Below are 23,979 nucleotides of genomic sequence, written 5' to 3' on the forward strand. Positions count from 1 at the left end.
GCCTTCCTGTTCTTACTCCCAAGGTGGATAACCTCACACTTATTCACATTAAACATCATCTGCCAAGTATCTGCCTACTCACCCAGCCTATCCAAGTCACCCTGAATTCTCCTAACATCCTCATCACATGTCACACTGCCACCCAGCTTAGTATCATCAGCAAATTTGCTGATGTTATTCTCATTGCCTTCATCTAAATCGTTGACGTAAATCATAAACAGCTGTGGTCCCAATACCAAGCCCTGTGGCACCCCACTAGTCACCACCTGCCATTCCGAGAAACACCCATTCACTGCTACCCTTTGCTTTCTATCTGCCAACCAGTTTTCTATCCATGTCAATGCCTTCCCCCCAATGCCATGAGCTTTGATTTTACCCACCAATCTCCTATGTGGGACCTTATCAAATGCCTTCTGAAAATCGAGGTACACTACATCCACTGGATCTCCCCCGTCTAACTACTGGTTACATCCTCGATAAACTCCAACAGATTAGTCAAGCATGATTTACCCTTGGTAAATCCATGCTGGCTCAGCCCAATCCTATCACTGCTATCTAGATATGCCACTATTTCATCTTTAATAATGGACTCTAGCATCTTCCCCACCACCGATGTTAGACTGACAGGTCGATAGTTCTCTGTTTTCTCCCTCCCCCACCCCTTTCTTAAAAAGTGGGATGACAGTAGCCATTCTTCAATCCTCAGGAACTGATCCTGAATCTAAGGAACATTGTAAAATGATTACCAATGCATCCGCAATTTCCAGGGCCACCTCCTTTAGTACCCTAGGATGCAGACCATCTGGACCTGGGGATTTGTCAGCCTTCAGTCCCATCAGTCTAATCATCACCGTTTCCTTCCTAATGTCAACCTGTTTCATTTCCTCTGTTACCCTATGTCCTTGGCCCATCTATACATCTGGGAGATTGCTTGTGTCTTCCCTAGTGAAGACAGATCTAAAGTACTTATTAAATTCTTCTGCCATTTCTCTGTTTCCCATAACAATTTCACCCAATTCATTCTTCAAGGGCCCAACATTGTTCTTAACTATCTTCTTTCTCTTCACATACCTAAAAAAGCTTTTGCTATCCTCCTTTATATTCCTGACTAGCTTGCGTTCGTACCTCATTTTTTCTCCCCATATTGCCTTTTTAGTTAAGTTCTGTTGTTCCTTAAAAACTTCCCAATCATCTGTCCTCCCACCCACCTTAGCTCTGTCGTACTTTCTTTTTTTTTAATTCTATGCAATCTCTGACTTCCTTTGTCAACCACTGTGGCCCCTTTCTCCCCTTTGAATCCTTCCTTCTCCAGGGGATGAACTGATTTTGCACCTTGTGCATTATTCCCAAGAATACCTGCTATTGCTGTTCCACTATCTTTTCTGCTGGGATATCCGTCCAGTCAACTTTGGCCAGCTCCTCCCTCATGGCTCCATAGTTTCCCCTGTTCAACTGCAACACTGACACTTCCGAGCTGCCCTTATCCTTCTCAAATTGCAGATAAAAACTTATCATATTATGATCACTACCTGCTAATGGCTCCTTTACTTCAAGATCGCTTATCAAATCCTGTTCATTACATAACACTAAATCCAGAATAGCCTTGTTCCTGGTCGGCTCTCGTACAAGCTGTTCCAAGAATGCATCCCATAGGCACTCTACAAACTCCCTATCCTGGGGTCCAGCACCAACCTGATTCTCCCAGTTCACCTGCATGTTGAAATCCCCCATAACTACTGCGACATTACCTTTGCCACATGCCAATGTTAACTCCCTATTCAACTTGCACCCAATATCCATGCTACTGTTTGGTGGCCTGTAGACAACACCCATTAGGGTCCTTTTGCCCTTACTGTTCCTCAGTTCTATCCACACAGACTCCACTTCTCCTGATCCTATGTTCCCCCTTGCAAAGGACTGAATCTCATTCCTCACCAACAGGGCCACCCCACCCCCTCTGCCCACATTTCTGTCCCTACGATAGCACGTATACCCTTGTACGTTCATTTCCCCGGTCTGATCTCCCTGCAGCCAAGTCTCCATTATCCCAACAACATCAACAACAACCTGAGCTTCAAGCTCATCCACCTTATTTCTGACGCTTCGTGCATTCAGATATAGAATTTATAGCCCATTTCTCCTCTCTCTGTTTGAATCGCTGCCTATTGTGCTTAACCCAGCTCCCCAAGCTCCCATCGGGCTATACACCCCTAGAATTTTGTTGTCCTTCCTAAATTTACTTATTCTTTCTGCACATTTAACTCCATGTTCTGTCAGACCATCCCTCTATACATGTGTCCTCCTTATCACTTGTTCTCCATCACCTTTCTCTACTACATACTTAATATTCTTAACTACACACTTCTGTAGGATTTTCTGTTCAAAGGCATTACTGTTTCCATTCCAGGCTGTGATGCAATGAGTAAGTATCCTCTCCACTGCTCAGCAATAAAAATTTTGTTATGTTTTGTAACTTCAGAACATTAAACTAATTCAAAGGAAGACAAGGGAGTCCGAAATGCTCGTCTAACTTTAAGTGAGGCATGCACGTATCATGTGGCAGTGCGATGACATAAACAATTCACGTATTTATACATATAATCCTTAATGAGTTATTTAAAGAACAAGAGTACTTAAACTATATATAAACAAGATTACTCAAATGTTACTTAAGTATTAAATAAACAACATTCCTCCATGCTTGGCTATAAACCAGCTCAATAGAGAATGCATCTCAGCTATACACATAGTATGTTATATAATACAACTACTATATACAGACGTCTGCAGCATAGTAAATCTTAAAATATTACATTTAGGCCTAAAGATTTAATCACAGTGGCGAATTTCTTGCTCTTGTGGGATAATGTCTTTACTGATGACGGAATGCCTCTGCTCGGCAGGTGAGACAGTTGACTGTGAAAACAATTTCAGGTTCTGGGGTGGTTGTAAAGTTGACTCTGAGTCTGCAGGAAGTGATTCTGATAGTGGTAATCACCATTCATCTTTTCCCTCCCTGGATCTACTCTAATCCTTTTTTTTTATGTTCTTTCTCTCTTTTACACCTTTCTCTTTCTTGTTCATATTCCTTTCTCTCCTTCTCTTACCTCCTTCTAGTTTGTGTATTTTGATCTTGGGAAGGTGCATTTAATTCACTGGAGTATTCTCTTATTAATCCTCTTTTGCTCCCTTTACAATCTGATCTCTCCTCTTGGTTTTCTCATCCAGTGACAAATCCTTTGTTTTCCTAGCTCCATTGATTCCTTTCTTTTCAGCCTTCCATTCATCCATTGGCTTTGGTCTTTGCATCTTCTTTTGCAAGCAGTTTTTTGTCTCCCACTTGAAGATAATCCAATAACCTTAATGTATGCAGAGTAGATCTTGGTTCTTTTTACCCACTAAAGCCAAATGCTTGTATCTTTCCTGAATTTCCTTGAACTCCCCAGGGCTGAAATGGTTGCCACAGGAGGACACAGGTTTAAGGTGCTGGGGAGTTGGTACAGAGGGGATGTCAGGGATAAGTTTTTTACTCAGAGAGTGGTGAGTGCATGGAATGGACTGCCAGCAACGGTGGTGGAGGCGGATACTTTAGGGTCTTTTAAGAGACTTTTGGACAGGTACATGAAGCTTAGAAAAAGAGGGCTATAGATAAGTCTAGTAATTTCTAAGGTAGGGACTTGTTCAGTAGAACTTTGTGGGCCAAAGGGCCTGAATTGTGCTGTAGGTTTTCTATATTTCTATTTCTATATTTCTCTTCCATCTTAAAACCAAGCTGCATTTCATAAGTAATTATGATTAACCTATCAGAAGCTTTCTCAGATATGCTACGTACAAAAACTGTAGCAATTGGACCACTGCTTTCATCACTTTCACATTTCCTCTGTGCAGCATGGTCTATCCTTGGTCCAATATACTTTCCAACCAGAGACACAGTGGTAGGTACATCACCTATTTGTCCTCTGCTAGGCAACGGTTCATGGTTTACAGCATTGAGATGGTTGTGGAATCATCCAATTCTTCTCCTAACTTGCTTCAAGTTGGCTTCATTGCACGGGATGTGGCATACGAATGGTGAATGGATCTCCAACCAAATTGTAGTTGTCTCAGCCAGACATACCCCCACAATACTGGTCCTTCGGTTTTTAATATGTACATGCTCAACATGGCTTGTTGGTTGTATTTCACTTTTATAGATATCATTCCCTCAGGAGCCATCTTTTCTCCAGTATAAGTTTATAATTGGATATCTGCAGGCTTCAGTTTAGTTTCTTTGAAAAGCTGTTCGAACTCATTTTATGAAATGACTGAAACAGCTGAGCCAGAGTCCAATTCCATTTTAATTAATTTGCCATTCACTTCTGGGGTAGGCCATATTGCTTGTCTATTGATAATTTTCACATAGTAAATCTCAAGGCTAGCCAGTCCTGTGATGCTCTCATCAGTATCAGATTTTTCATCAATAACATGCAGATTAGTGCTTGTTTTGAAACTACAACTTGACTTTTTAGCTTTTTCTCTTCCCTGTGCAGTCCATTTATTTTTATCTGCCCAACACGCTCTTTGTATGTGTCATACTTGGTTACATTTTTTCAAGTTTCACCTTTTTAAATTTGCATTTTTTTGCTGTATCTAAGTTCCTTCCACAGTGTTAGCGCAATGGTTTCTCTTTAGACTCTGAAATTTTGTTCACACTCACTTTCTTTCCTAACTGCAGCTCAATTGCACCTCCGGCTGAGGTTTCCATTGAAACAGTGATTTCAACTGCTCATTTAAATTTAAGTCATGCTTCAATTAGGGGTCATTTTTGAATGCTTTTGTTTAAAAACACTTCTGCCCACCTTTTTTTGCATAGATGCTGACTGGCTTGCTGAGTTCCTCCAGCATTCTGTGTGTGTTGCTCGGATTTCCAGCATCTGCAAATTTTCTTTTGTTTGTTTTGTGTTTTATTTTCTTCTGTGTCCCAAGTGTCTATGACCTTCGCTTAAGGTTCCAAGCTTCTCATTTCTCCATTTCCAAATGTATTTCTCCAATTTCCCCATATCTGTAGTTTAATGGAGAGTAAACTTTTAGTTCTTCATGCTGCTCTAGTACTTGTTGCTTAAATGCATAAATTAATTGCAGAATTCAAGGTGCAGTCTAATCAGTCACCAGCTAAGAATATCTTGCCTGAAATCTAGTCTCTATTCACAAGTTAAAACAAACTTAGAAAAATAAAAAGTAAAGGCCATATTGATCATCAATAATCCAACCTATTTCATCCAAGTACGTTGTACAGCCTCCTTCCACTGGGAACACACACTTGTCATGATCTCCCCATTCTCTGATCCCATCATGCAAGCAATCAAATCGTGTTGCAAACGGTGTTTTTCATTTCCAAAGGTAATCTGCAGTACGATATATCGCTGTTTCTGTAACCGGAAATTTTTAATTTGAAGACATGTATCCTGTTCTCTTTTGAAGACTTATTATGATTCCAATGTCTCTGCAAGTTTCAGCAGGCAAAAAAAAAAAGAAAATTATCTAAATTTCCCAAGTATAAATTAGTACAGTCAGCCCAACTTATCCGCCAAGGATTGGTTCCAGGACCCCCCGTGGATACCAAAAAATGTGGATGCTCAAGTCCCTTATATAAAATGGCATAGTATTTGCATATAACCTACGCACATCCTCCCAGATACTTTAAATCATCTCTAGATTACTCATAATACCTAATATAATGTAAATGCTATGTATATAATTATTATACTGTATTGTTTAGGGAATAATGACACGGAAAAAAGTCTGTACATGAGACGCAAGACGAACAATGCTCAAACAACGAGTGCTGGAGAAAGAACTTCCAGGTTTTCCCGATCTGCGATTGGTTGAATCTGCGTATGCGGATCCTGCGGATAAGGAGGGCCAACTGTGACTGGAAAACTTATTTAACTAAATCCAATTCTTCTTTTCTCATGAATTTTTAAACAATTTCCATCTGAAAGAATTCATGCATGCTTTTACTGGAATTTAATGCATTTAAATTATTTTCATTATAGGTAATTTTATTAGTCAGATTGAAGGGCTTGACCGCCTTCATTACCTTACTGAATTATCACTGGAACGAAACAGAGTCAAAATCATTCATGAAAATTCCTTCATGGACCAAAGCTCTCTTGTTGAACTCCACTTGGAGGAGAACAGAATGCGAGACCTCAACAACTTGTATCGGTTGGTAAAACTACAGAGGCTTTTCCTTGGTGGAAATAAAATCCAGGTAAAGAATTTTTGAGTTTATTTTGATTTCTTTCTGATCTGATGTTTTTTCTAAATGTTTCTCAAATTAAACTGAATGCAGACTATATTGTTCATGAACTGGAACATGAAAATATTCTTTTAAGTGAAGACACAAAAGACTCCAGGTACCGGAATATGGAGCAAAAGAAAAGCACAAGATGCAGGATGAACTCTGTTTCATACAATATCTATGGAGAGAAATGGACTGTTGATGTTTTGGGTCAAGACCTTTAGACTGAAAGATATGGGTGAGAAAAGGGCTCACCTGTTGTTTGCTCACTCTTGCTCCACCCCTTCCCCTCACCTTTTATACTGGCACTCTCCCGTCTGTCTAGATGAAGAATCTTAACCTGAAGCATCAGCTATCCATTTCCTTCTACAAATGCAGCCTGACCTGCTAAGTTCCTTCAGCATCATGTTTATTGCTTTTTAACTGAAGATTCAGACTTTCTGTTAATATCTTTTCCCCAGAAATGGTTTTACCATTTGAGGAAAATAATCCATTCAGCAAATCGTGTGGTTGAAGATTTAATTAAAATGATAAGTGCCCACTCAGCTAAGTGAATTATCCTGACTGCAAGAATGGGGGTGGTGTTGAGCTCCGTAAAGTATGCACAATAGTGACACTGTGGCACAGTCAGATATACTGCTGCCTCACAGCTTTTCTTTCTCATGATGAATGGAATAGACTTGTTCTGACAAAATTTGCATTCTGATTGTGTCTTCATCTGGTATATGTAATTTAACAGATCCATTTAGTAGCAAGGCGATAAGACTATATTTTAACTCAAGATTTTCAATATGGTTACTGAAGATATTCTTGTAATACATGTTGTTATATCCAATAAAATAGTTTTCTTTCTTTCAGTCTTTTAATTAGTTAAATAAGAGTATATATATATGTAAAAATAAACAAGAGAATTATCTCAAATATCTATATCAATAATTCATATAAAAGGTAAAATAAACATTATCAAGATCATACATAGTATTAATCTAATAGTATATATAAAAGAAAAAGATAATTGATTCTCTTCTTATCCATAAAAAGAAGAAAAAAGATAAAGAAACTTTTATACTTATACACAAAAAAAAGAACTGGGCAGTTCAAACTGAGAGTGAAAGCAAGAAAAAAGAAAAACTTTCCAATCAAATCCAGCACTTCAAGAAGGTAACTGGAAGGGCCATAAGTCAAAGCATGTGAAAATATTGAATAAAAGGTCAAGCAACACACACAAAATGCTGGTGGAATGCAGCAGGCCAGGCAGTATCTATAGGAAGAAGCACTATTGCCGTTTCAGGCCGAGACCCTTTGATAGGACTGACAAAGGGTCTCGGCCCGAAACGTCGACAGTGCTTCTTCCTATAGATGCTGCCTGGCCTGCTGCATTCCACCAGCATTTTGTGTGTGTTGCTTGAATTTCCAGTGTCTGCAGATTTCTTCGTATTTGCGAATAAAAGGTCGCCAAGTTTCCTCAAATTTAAAGGACGTATCAAATGTCTAACTTCTTATTTTCTCTAAACTTAAACAGGACATAATGGAAGTAAGCCAATAAAGAGCAGTAGATGGATTAGAGCCATTTAAGCAAAATGGCTCTCCTAGCCAATAAAGTTGTAAAAGCTATCATCCATTGAGCAGAAACAGGAATATCTCCTGCTTCCGATGGAATGATCCCAAAAATTGCTGAAAGTAAATTCGGTTGTAGATCCAAATTCAAGACTTTTGATAAAGTTTTAAAGACTTCTTTCCAAAACATATCTGTTAAAGTAGCCACCTCAATATTACATCTGTCGCAAATAGGATTAATATTGGAAAAGATATGGGCTAATTTGTCCTTTGACATATGTGCCTGATGCACTACCTTGAACTGTATCAAGGAATGACAGGCTCAAGTAGATGAAGTAGTTACCAAATAAAAAAATTTATCCTATTGATTATCTGAAAGTGACTTTCAAAATTCCAATTCCCACGCAGCTTTAATTTTATCATTAGATAACATACGCAAATTCAATAACCATTTATAAATTATAGCTATCAGTCCTTTTTGAAATTGTTTAACCTGAGAAAGAGTATCTATTATATTGGGTGAATAAGCTGAGGGTAAATCTGATAGTTATCTATGTAGAAAATTCCTAATTTGTAAATATCTAAATGTAACACTTACCCAAAAGGCTGGTATATGTCTAGGGGAAACGGAGATCCAGCCACTCACCAACCCACCTCCCGTTTGCGCAGGTGCTGTGAGAATCGAGTTTATGCCTCGCGCCCGCCAACAGTATCAAACCCACAACAAATACCGTTATGAAATACACTTTAAAGAGTTTACTAAAATTAAAAGAGTATTAGGCAATACTATATATATATATGGAAAAAAAAAGGTGCCAACTTATCAAAGTTCAGTCTGTTTAGTGCACTCGTTGGAGTTCAACCATCGAACCAATCGACTCTTCGTCGCTTGCCTCCGACTTCCACGTCTTCCACCCCGGACTCCCCGGTGGTCTTCCGAGCACACGTCCACCTCCCTTGGCGTCTTTCTCCCGACTCCCCTCCCACCAAAAACCCGCGAAAACCCCTCCCCCAAGTTCCCAGCCTCACAAGACTCAATAACATTCCCCATTGATTAACAAATGAATACAATTACCATATCAGCCATTCTAAAGCGAAACAACGGCGAGAGAAACACTTATCCAACAAAGAAGCATTCCTACTCGTAACAAACCAAAGAAGCCATTTTGAGTAACATACACAGGACATTGTACATTCTCTCCCCACCAGCAAATGTCATGCCCTCATGGCATTACTAGAGTTCCCCAAAGCTTCTTGCAACGCACAAAACCCAACCCAGGTGCAGAAAGCAGTAACATAACTACCCAGAGCAGTAGAAATCACACTCGGTTCTCCCGGTACCACATATGTCAACCGCTCCGGGGGGCGCCTAATCCTCTGAGATCTCCATACCCCTTCTGCCCCACTGGGCTCCCTCGTCACCTGAGAACCTACTGTCTCGGACACCCCAGGTCTACCTGACAGACCCTCGCCCCCTTCCTCACGGGGGTCTGCCCTCACCTGAGATCTCTCCGGCTCATGCTCGGGTCCCACCCTCTCTCCCACCAATGTTGGCTGCTTCTCCATCTGACCCTCAAGACCTTCCCTCCTCTCAGCCAATTCAGTATGGGAAGGGCCAGGAGCCTCCTCTCCTGGTACTGGAGCACCAGCGAATGGGAACAGGGGCCACTCATCTGAGTTGTCCTCTTCCGAATCGGTAGCCATTCCCGGGTGAGGGACTCGTCCCCGCTCTTCAGCAGCGGGCTCTTCCCTTTCTCCGTGCCCTCGCAGAGTCCTTGTACTAGGCGTAACCTCCCACTTGGGCTCCTTATCCACCTGCACTGCTTGACCCAGTGGCAGCAGGTGATTCCTATGGAGTACCTTGATAGGCCCTTTCCCATCCTCAGGTTTTACCCAGTAAACTGGCAGGTTCGGCATCTGGCTCTCTATTACATAGGGGCTGGCCGCCCATCGATCTGCCAACTTGTGCTTACCAGGGAGTCCCAAATTCCGTAAAAGGACCCGGTCGCCCGGCAGTAATTGGACAAACTTCACCTTTCAATCATACCGCATCTTATTTCTCTGATTTTGTTTGGTAGCCGCCGCCTCGGCCAACTCGTACGCCCGCTGTAACTCCCTCTTCATGTCGGACACATACTTTAGATGGAACTTCCCGGGTAATTCACCCACTCCACCCCCAGAACACAAGTCAATGGGCAACCTCGCTTCCCGCCCGAACATCAGATAATAGGGTGAATACCCTGTAGCATCATTGCGAGTACAATTGTAACAGTGAACCAATTGTCCAATATGACGACCACCTGCTTTTCTGCCCAATCTCCAGCATCCCAAGCATATCCAACAGGGTCCTGTTGAACCTCTCTGGCTGAGGATCTCCCTGTGGGTGATAAGGGGTAGTCCTGGATTTCTCAATCCCAAGCATTCATGGATAAGGCGATTCTCAAAGTCCCGCCCCGATCACTATGGATTCGCCTGGGAAGGCCGTAATGCACAAAATACTTCTCCCATAACACCTTCGCCACTGTCGTCACCTTCTGATCCTTAGTGGGAAATGCCTGAGCATAGTGAGTGTAATGATTGGTGATGACTAAGACATTCGCGGTGTTGCTGGTGTCAGGCTCAATCGACAGGAAATCCATACATACTAGGTCCAGAGGTCCCACACTCTGCAAGTGCGACAGTGCAGCCGCCAACGCTGGCAGGGTCTTCCTCTGGATGCAACGACTGCATCCCCTACAGTATTCTTCGACTTCTCCCCTCATCCGGGGCCAGTAGAACTGGTCTTTGAGTAATCCATAGGTCTTTTCCACCCCCAAGTGTCCAGAATCATCATGTAAGGCCTAGAATACCACCTGCCGATACTCCTCCAGCAGGACCAGTTGCCAACAGTGGGGTTGGTCCGGAGGCGCCGTTACCCGGTACAAGATTTTGTTCTTTAACTTCAACTGAGACCACTCCTTCAACAACAGAGGCACGCATGGGTGTTTCGCCTTCTCAGCCAACGCCCCTTCCCCCTTCTCGACCGCTCTCCACACTGTGCCAATGCCCGGGTCATTTTGCTGAGCAGTTGCCACTTCCCCCGGACTCAGTTCCAGCAACTGTTTAGTCCGCAGTGCGGTCAGGTCACAGTAAGCTAGGGGTATGGTGTTGTCAAACCCCCAAATGGTCCACGGCTCGTTCCAGCCTCCCTCTTCCCTCGGCCTTCACGGTGATAGCAAACTGACACATCGCCTTCACTCCGGACCAGGGACACTCTCCCACTCCTCGTCCCTCTCCTGTTCCCCCGGCTCCCGACGAGACTAAGCATCCGCATCGACATTCTTGCTTCCGGGGCGGTACCTCAGGCTGAAATCATATACCAACAAGGCCGCCAGCCACCAACGTCCTGTGGCATCCAGCTTCGCCAAAGTCAAAATATAAGTGAGAGGATTGTTATCTGTTCTCACCTCAAACTTGGCTCCGTACAGCTTGTCCACCACAGCCTACTTCAGCGCCAGGAACTCCAACTTGTGAGTGGGATAGTTTCTCTCAGATGGTGACAAGCGTTGGCTGACAAAGGCTACTGGCCTCAATGCTTTGCCATGCTCCTGGTACAGAACAGCCCCGAGACCCTCTCGGCTGGCATCCGTGTGCAGCACATATGGCTTCTGGGGATCGGCAAAAGCCAACACCGGGGCCTGGGTCAGTGCCCTTTTCAAAGATCGGAACGCCTCTTCACATTGATCATCCCATCTCGAGCCAAAAGGTTCCGCCGGGTTCCAGTATCCTCCAGCGTCCTGCCTCTGGTCCCCCATCCTCTTCTTTCCCACCGGGGGATAACCAAACAACAACTGAGTCAACGGGTGACACACTTTGGCGTATCCTTTCACAAATCGCCGGTAATACCCACAGAACCCCAAAAATGAGTGCAGAGCGCCCACTTTCTGGGGTCTCGGCCAGATGGTCATGGCCTCTATCTTGGTTGGATCAGTAGCCACTCCCTCTCACGAAATGATATGGCCAACGTAGCTAACCAACGACTTGCAGAATTGGCATTTATCCAGGGAAAGCTTCAACCCTTCTTCATTAAGCTGGCCCAACACCTTCAACAGCCTCTCCTCATGTTCCTCCAAAGTCGATCCAAACACTATCAAATCGTCCAGGTACATCAGCACCTCTAACAGATTCATATCCCCCACAGTTCTCTCCATGAGCCTCTGGAAGGTGACTGGGGCTCCCAATATGCCTTGGGGCATTCGTTTGAACTGAAAGAACCCCAGCGGGCAGATAAAAGCGGTCTTCTCTTTATCGGCCGCACTCATCGGGATCTGGTAATACCCACTTCTTAAATCCAGCACACTGAACCACTTCGCACCGCTCAGGCAGGCCAGCGCATCCTCGACTCTTGGGACAGTATATTGATCAGGGACAGTTCACCGATTCAACGTCCTGTAGTCAACACACATGCGCACTCGCCCATTCTTCTTCCGTGCCACCACTATTGGGGACGCATAAGGACTTCGGGACTCAGCTATGATTCCGGCTTCCTTCAACTTGCACAAGTGCTGCCGCACATCCTCAATATCTGCCGGAGCCAGCCGCTGGGATCTCTCTCGGAACGGGGTGTCCTCTGTCACCCGGATGGTGTGGCGAGTGCTTTTGGAGCAGCCAACATCAAACTTGCCCCGAGCAAAAGCAGCTTCCATCTTCAGCATCTTCTCCACTAGCCGGTGTTTCCACTCCGGCGACACAGGGGAATCCCCGAAGTTAAAGACTTCAGCGGTCAGCTCCCTTCGATGCTCTGATCCCTCCCCGTTAGGGGTCCTCACTGGTGCGCTAGACATTACTATCACCGGGAACAGATGTGCCAGTGGCATTCCCCTCTTAAAGGTGATTTCTCTTGCCGTGGTGTTCCTGACACTTATAGCTATACGCCTCGCATGTACCACCCCTGGTCTCTGCACTTCGGGCCTCACCAGCGCCCCCGCCGGAAATCGTGTCTCCCCTTCAAGATCGTCTGAGGCGTCTACTAACAGGGCTTCTCCCGTCGGCACTCCAGGGAATCTGGGGGTCCCCATCACGAGTGCTACCTCCCCTGGTCGGATCACCTTGGGCCTCGCCTGCGTACACCACACCGACCCTCGTTTACACTCTGGGTCCAGCCCTAGGGAGGCAACCCCTTCTTCGAACACTGCTCGAAACACTGGATGCACCGAGAGGGTCTCCAGAAAGTCTTCCCCCCCTTTCTCCTTACAAGCTCCCAGGAGCCGTCGCACCACAGGGGAGTTAGTCCCCACCAGGAGGGCAGCACCACCGGTTTCCACCGGGTCAGGGCACACCAACACCAACGTCTCAATAGCTTCGGACACTCCCACATCGCCCTCCGAGAACTCCAATCTCACCGATAGGTACCCATCGTACGGGTAGTCACCCTCGCTCACACCCCAAATCTGCAGGGCGTCAAATGGTGTTACAGGCAAATGCTTTAGATATTGGTTGTAGAAAGACCGGTACAATAAGGTCACCTGCGATCCCGTATCAAGAACGGCTTTTGCGTAAACTCCCTCTATCCGTAGACCCACACTGGCACGGGGTTCTACCAGCCCATCCGGAATAGAGGCGTGGGCACCCAGTGGTCATCCGGTTGATCTCTGGGAGCCTCCAGAGGCTCTAGTCCTTTCCCTCACTGAGCCTCTCCTAAGTTTCCCGACACCTCTTCCTTTTTAGTCGTAGGGGGGCTTGTCCTCTGCGGGACTCTGTCTCTCACAATCCCACCTACAGTGTCCCTCCTCTCCAAAGCTATAGCACACCCTCAGCCGCCCACAGTCCCGCCTGAAATGCCCCTCTTTCCCACAGTTAAAGCACACGCTGCCTGCCGCCCCTCCTCTCCCAGGACGGCTCCCGCTCCCAATCCTACACTGATCGCCCCTGAGAGTGGGTACCTCCCCTGTCCCCCCCGGGGGGTTGTCATTCCTCCACCCAGCCACCACTTCCTGTATCGCTGAGCATCGCTCCCGTAGGCCCGCGCCACTTTTCCGCCCCAATGCTCTCTCTTCCTCTCACACCTCTCTAGTCAGTTGCCCGAACGATGGAGCGGGGCCTTTCCTATAAGCCTGACGGATAGTCCACGCCACCTTGTCCTCCTCCAGAGAGCCACTGAATATCTGACTCATCCTCACGCTAGCCACGTCAGTTGCCTTCATTACCCCCCGGCGCCGCAGCCCCGAGAGCATCCCCTCCATCCTAAATATGTACTTGGAGAGCTTTTCCCCTCTCCATTGTTCCAGGCGTTGGAACTCTGCTAAAAGCAGCCAGGGTTCCCCTGACAACCCAAACGCTCCCTCCAAAACTTCTATACATTCCTCCACTGAGGCCCCAGGCTTCTCAGCTTTCAACTCCCGGACGGTTTTGGCTGCTAAACCCCTCAAACTTCCCACCAATCGCTGCCTCTTCTCCTCCTCTGAGCCTGGCCACTCCTCTAACATCAAGGACGTATGCTCAATCCAGGTTTCATAGTCCACCTCCCCGTCCGGAGTAGGCTTGGCTCCGGAGAACACCCCCAGCTTCAGCCGTGGCCTCTCGGCCACCCCCACCAAGGAGTTAAGTGCGGCTGCCAGCTCCGGGGCTTCCACCCTACCTGGGGGGTGGGGCCTAGTCACGACTCCCTCTTCCCACCTCCCTTTACTAGTGCCGGCCACCTCTCGGGGGTCCACCTCTGGCTCTAGCTCCTCCTCCGATGTCTCCTCCGCCTCATCCTTGGAGAAGGAGTGGAGCCCCCACAGCTCCTCCTCCCCCGGTACACTAACCATCGCCGGCAGTTCCACCGTCTAGTTACCAATTCTACCTGCCCAATACCTTTTACCAAACTTAAACCCCACACTACCGCGTCTCCCGAAACTCGAAAATCCACTCCGCTCACTACGCATGCGTACTGCACCGGTACACCTTCAAATTCGCACCAACAAGCAATCCTATCTCTGTCCATCTTCCTCTGCTGCCTGCGCGATTCCACAGCCCCTGACAATCCAATCCGGGACGAGCACCCCACAAATGTAACACTTACCCAAAAGGCTGGTATATGTCCAGGGGAAACGGAGATCCAGCCACTCACCAACCCACCTCCCGTTCACGCAGGTGCTGTGAGAATCGAGTTTATGCCTCGCGCCCACCAACAGTATCAAACCCACAACAAATACCGTTATGAAATACACTTTAAAGAGTTTACTAAAATTAAAAGAGTATTAGGCAATACTATATATATAAGGAAAAAAACAAAAGGCGCCAACTTATCAAAGTTCAGTCTGTTTAGTGCGCTCATTGGAGCTCAACCATCGAACCAATCGACCCTTCATCGCTTGCCTCCGACTTCCACGTCTTCCACCCCAGACTCCCCAGTGGCCTTCTGAACGGACGTCCACCTCCCTCGGCGTCTTTCTCCGACTCTCCTCCCACCAAAAACCCGTGAAAACCCCTCCCCCAAGTTCCCAGCCTCACAAGACACAATAACATTCCCCATTGATTAACAAATGAATACAATTACCATATCAGCCATTCTAAAGCGAAACAATGGCGAGAGAAACACTTATCCGAAAAAAAAGCATTCCTACTCGTAACAAACCAAAGAAGCCATTTTGAGTAACATACGCAGGACATTATACATAAAAAAGTGTATGTTAGATAGGTCATATTTATCCACTAACTGACATTAAACAATTGCCCATAAACAAATCTAAAAAAGTTACTATTCCTTTGGTTTTCCAAATTGAAAAGGTCTGATCGGAAATTGATGGTTTAAAAAAAAATTGAGATGGATTTTACTAGAAAGAACAAAATTATTAAAGTCAAAGAATCTATGAAACTGAAACCAAATTCTTAATTTATGTTTAATAATGGGATTAAGGTCTCGACTACCTATCTTAGAAAGCAAAAAAGGAAGAGGAGCTCCCAGTAAAGAGGCCAAAGAATATCCCTTCACCGAGTTTTTCTCTAAATCCACTCATGAAGGACTGTCATGTATATCTGAAAAATGAATCAATTTTTCAATGTAGTTCTATTTTGTACAGGATATGGGTGAACTGGAAAAACTTGATTCACTTTCAAACTTGACTGAGCTTTCAGTTGTTGGAAATCCTGTAAGTATAATGATATTGTGCACTTTACCCATTACAACTGTTGAATGATTAAAATTGCAAATTTAATCACAGTGTTAAACAATAATGGAATACTAATTAGTCAATATTAGTGACTGTTGAGTTAAATGTTAGTATTTTAAGTTTTTATATTTCATAATTGTTCATGTTACTTTTTTCATGTTATAGAGTCATAGAGTAATACAAGAAAATTGGCCCCTTGACCTAACTCATCCATGCCAACCAGGCAAGTCCCATTTGCCTGCATTTGGCCCAAGTCCCTATAAACCCCACTTGTCCATGTATTTATCCAAATGTCTTTTACATGTTCTAAATCTCACAGTCACTCATGAGCATTCAAAACAGAACTGTCATTTTGTAAACTCTCGAAACTGTTGTGCTTGAAAATGCCGGGAGATCAGCAATTTTTCAGACACTCAAACCACCTCATCTGGTGGCAACAGTTACTCCATCGTCAAAATCACTTAGATCACATCTCTCACCCATTCTGATGTTTGGTCTGAACAACAACTGAACATCTTGACCATGTCTGCATTAAGTTGCTGCCACCTGTTTGGCTGATTAGGTATTTGCATTAACAAGCAAGTGTACAGATGTACCTGATGCAGTGGCTACTGAATGTTTATCAAAATAAAGCAATAAATTATATTTCAGTGACATTACTACCTAGCAATTCAGCTTAGCTCCTGACATTGAGGCTATTGTAGAGTACTTTGCAAAAGTCTTAGGGACAAGTAAAAAAAAATCTGTAAAGCTAAGATGCTTTCAAAAATAAAGAAATGAAAAGTTTCTCAATATCAAAAAAATCTATAAAGAGCAGAAAAAAGTAAAAAAAACTAAATCATATCAATATTTGGTGTGACTACACTTTATCTTTAAAATGTATCGGTTCTCTTAGGTGCACTGTTGTGCAGTTTTAGAAGAAAAACGGCTGGTACATTGTTCTAAGCATCTTGTTACGGATCTTTTACAGAGTTTGGCTGTCTCTTCTATCTGAGTTTGCTTCTATCTCTCTACAGTCTTAATGATGTTGAGATCAAGGTGCTGGAGGCCAACACCATAAGTTGCAGAACTCATTGTTCTTCTTTTCACTGAAGGTGGATCTTTATGACCTTGACTATGTGTTTGGGATCATGGTCCTGCTGCAAAATGAAGTTGACATTGATTAGAAGTCTCACTGATGGTATTACATGATGGATGAAAATCTGCTTGTACTACTCAGCATTGAGGATTCCATGAATTCTGACCAGATCAACTCCATTTGTAGAAATGCAGCCCCAAACCTGCAGAGAACCTCTGCTGTGCTGCAGACACTTGTCCATGTAGCACTCTTCAACTCTTCTATGGCCAAACTGCTTCCTGTTTGAGCCAAAAATTTTCCAATTTTGACTTCTGAGGCCAGAGCATTTGCTGTTATTATTCAACAGCCCAGCCCTTGTATTTTTGTGCTTAAGTGATTCGACTGGCTTTGTTTCCACTTTGGAGGTATGGCTTTTTGACAGCAACTCTTCCATGAAAACCACTTTATGGACTCCGGACTGTAGAGATGTGTACTTGGGTTCCAGTGATTTCTGGTTCAGAGCTGAAAGTAGGGCTGGATATCTTCTAATTTAGAAGGGACGTCATCTCGTCTGGATCTCTCGTCTGCTGCACTCAGTTTCCATGGGCATCTGCTGTATTTCTGGTCCTCAATCTTGCCCATTTCTTTGTGCGTCTTCAGAAGAGCTCAGATAGCATATCTTGAATCTCCAGTCTGCTGTGAAATTTCTGCTTGGGAGAGACCTTGCTGATGCAGGATGACTACCTTGTGTCTTGTTGCAATGCTCACTCTTGCCATGGTTAAAGAATTGATGATTTGAAGGTTAAACTGTCACATCTATCATAACCTCACCTTTAAGTTTGATTGTCCTTCACCGAGTTTGAATCTTTCTACACCGTTTCTGTTTCAGTTAATCAGTTTAGTTCATTTGGCTCATTATGTCATTGATAATTAGCAATTGTTCATTATCTTTGTTTAATCATGTACTGAGCTATATACTTACAAAGTAATCAAATTTTTATTTGAAAAGTGGTCAATTACTTTATATTATTTTCTTTAACAAAATACAAAAAAAATTCTATAACAATTTTTTGGAAAATGAATGCTTGGAAATATAAAATTTCCTCTTTTCTTCTGACACACTAATGCAGGAGACAAAAACCAAAACATCTAAAATATAATTATGTAAAAAAAATCATATAGGGTGCCAAGGACTTACACAGTACTCCAGAGGTTCCCTCATCTGATATCAGAAACTCAGAACTGAAGTTCAATACTATAATGCATTTTGTATTACGGATTAGTGCATTATTATATAACCCTCTTACATTAGCTGAGGTGGCAATCATGTAATCATTGACTACAATATGCAAAGATTTACTGGGTTTATTAGTATCTACAGCAATTCCACTTGAACAAATTACTGATTCGAAACTCTTTATTTATACTTTGCTATACAGGTTTCCCCTGCTATCCAAAAGTAGAGGGTTCCTATGAAACCTTTCGTAAGCCGAAATGGCGTAAAGTGAAGAAGCAATTACCATTAATTTATATGGGAACATTTTTTGAGTGTTCCCGGACCCAAAAATTATCCTACCAAATCATACAAAATAGCACATAAAACCTAAAATAACATGAACATATAGTAAAAGCAGGAATGATATGATAAATACACAGCCTATATAAAGTAGAAATAATGTTATGTACGGTGTATCAGAATCGCGAAGATTTAGCCAAAACCGATTTGTAGAAAAAAATTTGCATGTACACACATGCACACGTACATGCATGTGCAAGGCTTCATGGTCATGGTAATCTTTCTCAGGGTAAACACAAGTTTAAAGCGGGCGCCTTTTTAAGTAGAAGCAAAAACCCTCTTTGGATTTCTTTTGGTTAGCAAAAACAGGTACTAATGTAGGTCTTTCGTAAAAGCGAAGTGGTGTAAAGCGAACTTTTGTAAAGCGGGGGCATCTGTATACGTTGCTCTAGGATTAAATATCAAGTGTGCTTGACATGGTGTGTATCTCCTGTATTTCACTTGGTATCTTTTGTGAAGATCCTGTTTGAAGGCACTGGGTACTGAAATAAATTAGACTTTTTTGTGTAATTAAACATAAATTTATCCCCAGGTCTCTCGAAAAATGTTATACCGTCCATTCCTTGTGTTTCGATTGATGAATCTCCAGGTGTTAGATGGTGTACCAGTCTCAACAGATGAGAAGGAAAGAGCTGAATATATACTGTGTGAATACAATGTAAGAGTTTTCTATATATTTAGAAGATATTCTGTATATTAGAATATCTTTACTGATATTGTTCACAGAGAACTATTGGGGTGGTTGCAATCGTAGAACACAATATGATTACCTGTAATGCAGTAAAATCAGATACTATTTTTATGATATTATTATTGTTTAACTACATTTAGAATCAAATTTGATTATTGTAAATATTATTTGATAGTTTGTGAATATCATTAGTGTGGCATTCAATCTGCTATGAATTTCAATTTTCATCACTACCAACTTTGCTAATGAAAATACATACTGATCAGCAGAAGTCAATACTTTGTATTCATCCCTATCAAAGAGAAAAATATATTTCAGTAGGGTACTTGCAATCCTGTACTTTGTTCTGTTGTAAGACATTAAATTTGCCAAAGATCATAATCAAAGTCTTTGTGCTTCCCTGAATAGCATTCATTTGGCTCATGAAATAGCAACAAATTTAAAATGAGAACTAAAGCTTCTACTTTATTCTTTCTTCCTGTACCTCTCTGTATCTCTGATCCCATTTTTCTTTCACTCATTCTGTCACTAGTACCTATCTCTACTGACAGCCGCACATTAACATACTTTATGAACTGCAAAGTGAAAAACTAAGAGTTTGTTGTAAGCAATCCCAGCATTAAACCTGTATTCAGATCTTTCTCAAAAACATAAATGGAAATACTGTATTAAGTAGACACATACCTTTGGAGCCACAGCACTATGTAGGCTCTGTCAGAGTTGTGATTTATCTGTAATGCACCACACAGCTTTTGGCTATCTGAGGGGGAAAAAAGGTATTCAGGCCTAGCATAAACCTCATTTGGGTCTGTCAGGCAGCATTGGTCCTACCCCTCCTTCACAAGATACCTGAGAGAAGCCACTAAAGCCATTTTACAAATTCCTCCAACCCATTAGCAGGATAAGTGAATCAGTGTCAAAATTCTCACGTGTGGATAATCCTACTGGACAAGCCATGTCATTTGTGTGCCAAAAACGTACTTCTGTCAGAAATGCTCTGCTCCAAGCTCCATTACACAAGAACTTAGCAGGTGTACAAAAGAAGATGGTGGAATGCTCTGATGCAGCAGCTTCTGCAGGATCAACCAAAGATGTTATTGAGTTTTTTAAACATATCAAAACACCTTGCTGAACATGAAGAATTTAAAAGTTCTGTAGGCTTACCCCATCAGCAAATTGCTTGTTGTCTGAGAAACCGAAAGAGCTGGACTTGGTGCTGACCATGATGCTGCCTGTGACAGAGAGGCATCGGTTTGCAAAGGAGTTGTGCAGTCTCACAGCAAGTGACCATCTTAGTCACCTTTCTTGCAATCGCAAGACCCTGGTGGACATTGGTGGTGTGGAATGCTGCAACTCCAATTCATTGATTTTTGGTGAACAGCGGGGAAGCTGCATGGCCTCGGTCGAGGCAAGGACGAGGCCTCAGGCTTGACTGCAGCTGCCCAAGGGGAGGTGTCGGAGTCAGGTACTCCACCTGGAGTGCTGGAGGTGGTGTAGCGCGGCGTCCATGCTGAAGTTGGTATTGCCCCCACCCCTTAGTGTAAGCTTGGCAGAAGACAAATTGCATTGTATTCAATTGCTTCAACACTCATTGACTTGCACTATTTTTTTGTGTGTGATTGTATGTGCTTGCTGTCTTGTAAGTGCTATATCTGTTGTGATATGTATGACTTTTGGTATTGTGTTCCGCACCTTGGCCACAGATTAACACTTTTGTTTGGCTGTATTCATGGGTATTCGTGTATGGTTGAATGATAATTGAACTTGAAAAGATTCAAAGATGTTCTCTGTGCCTCTTTGATAAAGAACAACATCCCCACTGACATAAGGGAACCCTGAGATATGTTTTTTTGAAGTGCAGAAAAAATTTTGGGGTGGAATTGAGAACCTTAGGTCCAATGATTAGTTCACAGAAACTCAGATGAACAGTGAAAGAAGAACATCACCTCTCAAACTAACTACCAAACAATTCCGGTCCAATCTGTTGCAGAATCTATACATTCCATATTAACTAGCATCACCTACCACTTTAATATCCATTGAACTGTGTTGGAAGTAAGTCAACTTCTGTCCTGCGGGGCAGGCAATAAAATGGGAATGTGGAGAAGGAAAATAGCAATGGATATTGCAACATGTTGCAGAATCCACCAAAATTGTTTTATATTGCTTCTGCACATTATTTTCTGAACTGCTTTTCATGTATATTTAAGTTAATTTCTACTGACCAGTAGTAATAATAATATTTCTTACTAAACTCAGGGATTCGTTAATTTGATTTTTTTGCACAGAACTGAAGCGTTAATAACTAAAGTGAAAATAACAGTAAGTTGAGAAATTAAGAATATAAGGCAGACATTGTAGCAAAATCAAACCGCTGAAGGGATTAGGTGGGTTGGGCTATATCTATGGAGGCAGAGGGATGTATGATATTTCTGGGTGAGACCCTGTAAATGGAGCATCATAGCCTTGAAAAGATTAAAAAGATTTGGATGGATGAAAACATGAGAGGGTTTAATTAACAGGATCAGGATTTTTATATCTAAGGTATTTAGGCTTTGGTGGTCAAAGTAGGTCAAATAGGATATGGTAACCTATGATAAGATATGGGTAGCATAATTTATAATGGGCTTAATTTACTGTTGCAGATAATAATTAAACTTCAAAATGATATAATGATCACATTCTCTTTATTGTTTAGCTTTATGCCCAATGACACTTGAGTTCATGGAGATCCTAAACAAGCTATTATTAATTTGCACATGGAAGCCAGCCCATAGCTATGGAGCATATTACAAAGATATATGAGAAAGAAGAAAAACCACAAGGATCAGTTGTAGTTCAATTATAGATATCAGTATGTATCCATTTTCATTGTATTATTGCTCTGTTTTGATTAAAAGGTAGCACCTTTGAAACCGGCCATTGAACCAGGGTTATCTGTAATTATGCCATTATTAATGAAGCCAAGTACTCTGCGGGCGTCAGGTAGTCTTACAAGAGGGTTGAATCCTTTAACTGCACCAGAGTGTAATCTCCCTCATGGTTTTGGAAACTCAACACCACAGGAAACAACCAAAAGTAAGAAATTCTATTGCATTGTTCTTTTTGTACAAATTATTGGATTATGAAGCATTACATAAATTCATTTATATATTTGTTTTCATCAATTATGCTAAAACGTTGAATGTTCACACTAAAATCAAAAGACAATTCTCAAAGACAGATAATTATCTTGTGAGGCAGTTAATTTCAGCAATGGAAGCTTTAATAATGTGAAACCATGAACTTCGTGCCTTTCTTACCACTTCTAGCCCACAAACTATTTTTTTGATCATGTTTTAAATCACCATTTAATTTTGTCCAACTACAATTCCTCTTGTAGACATTAAATATTTCAAGTTGTTTTAAAGTGTTCATTTTTTATTCCTGCCCCTTGCTGTGAAATTTATTTAATGTACATCATGATTTGAAGAGATTTGAGTTTACTCGTTAAGTAAACTTTTGGTCTGACACTATACTAATAATGCTTATTGAAATTTGCCAGACATATGCTGTGAAAGTTTAGCAGCCTATTATTCAGCAAATAGTTTTCACATTGTAGCCATGGCCATAGGGGCCTCTGCCTCTGCTGATTAACACTCATCTTTAATGTAGCTGCAGTGCCTTCTATTTGAAGTTATGCCACTGTTCTCAAGGGGACCAGCTGTGTAATACATTAACTTAGATAACTGCAAACGGTAATGTTTCAATCTGAAAATGGGAACAGATCCACCTCAAAGTTCTTCTCCAAATAAAACATCACATATAACCATATAACAATCACAGCATGGAAACAGGCCATCTCGGCCCTCCTAGTCCGTGCCAAACTCTTAATCTCACCTAGTCCAACCTACCCGCACTCAGCCCATAACCCTCCACTCCTTTCCTGTCCATATACCTATCCAATTTTACCTTAAGTGACACAACTGAACTGGCCTCTACTACTTCTACAGGAAGCTCATTCCACACAGCTATCACTCTCTGAGTAAAGAAATAACCCCTCGTGTTTCCCTTAAACTTCTGCTCCCTAACTCTCAAATCATGTCCTCTAGTTTGAATCTCCCCTACTCTCAATGGAAACAGCCTGTTCACGTCAACTCTATCTATCCCTCTCAAAATTTTAAATACCTCGATCAAATCCTCCCCTCAACCTTCTACGCTCCAATGAATAGAGACCTAACTTGTTCAACCTTTCTCTGTAACTTAAGTGCTGAAACCCAGGTAACATCCTAGTAAATCGTCTCTGCGCTCTCTCTAATTTATTGATATCTTTCCTATAATTCGGTGACCAGAACTGTACACAATATTCCAAATTTGGCCTTACAATTTTAACATTACATTCCAACTTCTGTACTCAATGCTTTGATTTATAAAGGCCAGCGTTCCAAAAGCCTTCTTCACCACCCTATCTACATGAGACTCCACCTTCAGGGAACTATGCACTGTTATTCCTAGATCTCTCTGTTCCTCTGCATTCCTCAATGCCCTACCATTTACCCTGTATGTTCTATTTGGATTATTCCTGCCAAAATGTAGAACCTCACACTTCTCAGCATTAAACTCCATCTGCCAACGTTCAGCCCATTCTTCTAACCGGCATAAATCTCCCTGCAAGCTTTGAAAACCCACCTCATTATCCACAAC

At 42.6% G+C, this 23,979-nt stretch overlaps 1 protein-coding gene across 4 annotated transcripts in view; it reads left to right on the forward strand.

Moving 5' to 3' along the window:
• lrrc9 (leucine rich repeat containing 9) overlaps positions 1–23,979 on the forward strand; it is a 108,604-nt gene that overhangs the window by 79,821 nt on the left and 4,804 nt on the right. For 3 of the 4 annotated variants that reach the window (XM_059959801.1, XM_059959806.1, XM_059959812.1), the window contains 4 exons: positions 6,036–6,253; positions 15,883–15,951; positions 19,138–19,263; positions 22,197–22,374. In XM_059959801.1, coding sequence (XP_059815784.1) covers positions 6,036–6,253; positions 15,883–15,951; positions 19,138–19,263; positions 22,197–22,374 — 591 coding nt within the window. Of the gene's footprint in view, positions 1–5,758; positions 6,254–15,882; positions 15,952–19,137; positions 19,264–22,196; positions 22,375–23,979 lie in introns of those variants that run through there. The other variant, XM_059959821.1, reaches the window with a different exon arrangement.

This window comes from Hypanus sabinus, chromosome 2 (assembly GCF_030144855.1).
Source record: "Hypanus sabinus isolate sHypSab1 chromosome 2, sHypSab1.hap1, whole genome shotgun sequence".
Lineage (NCBI taxonomy): Eukaryota > Metazoa > Chordata > Chondrichthyes > Myliobatiformes > Dasyatidae > Hypanus > Hypanus sabinus.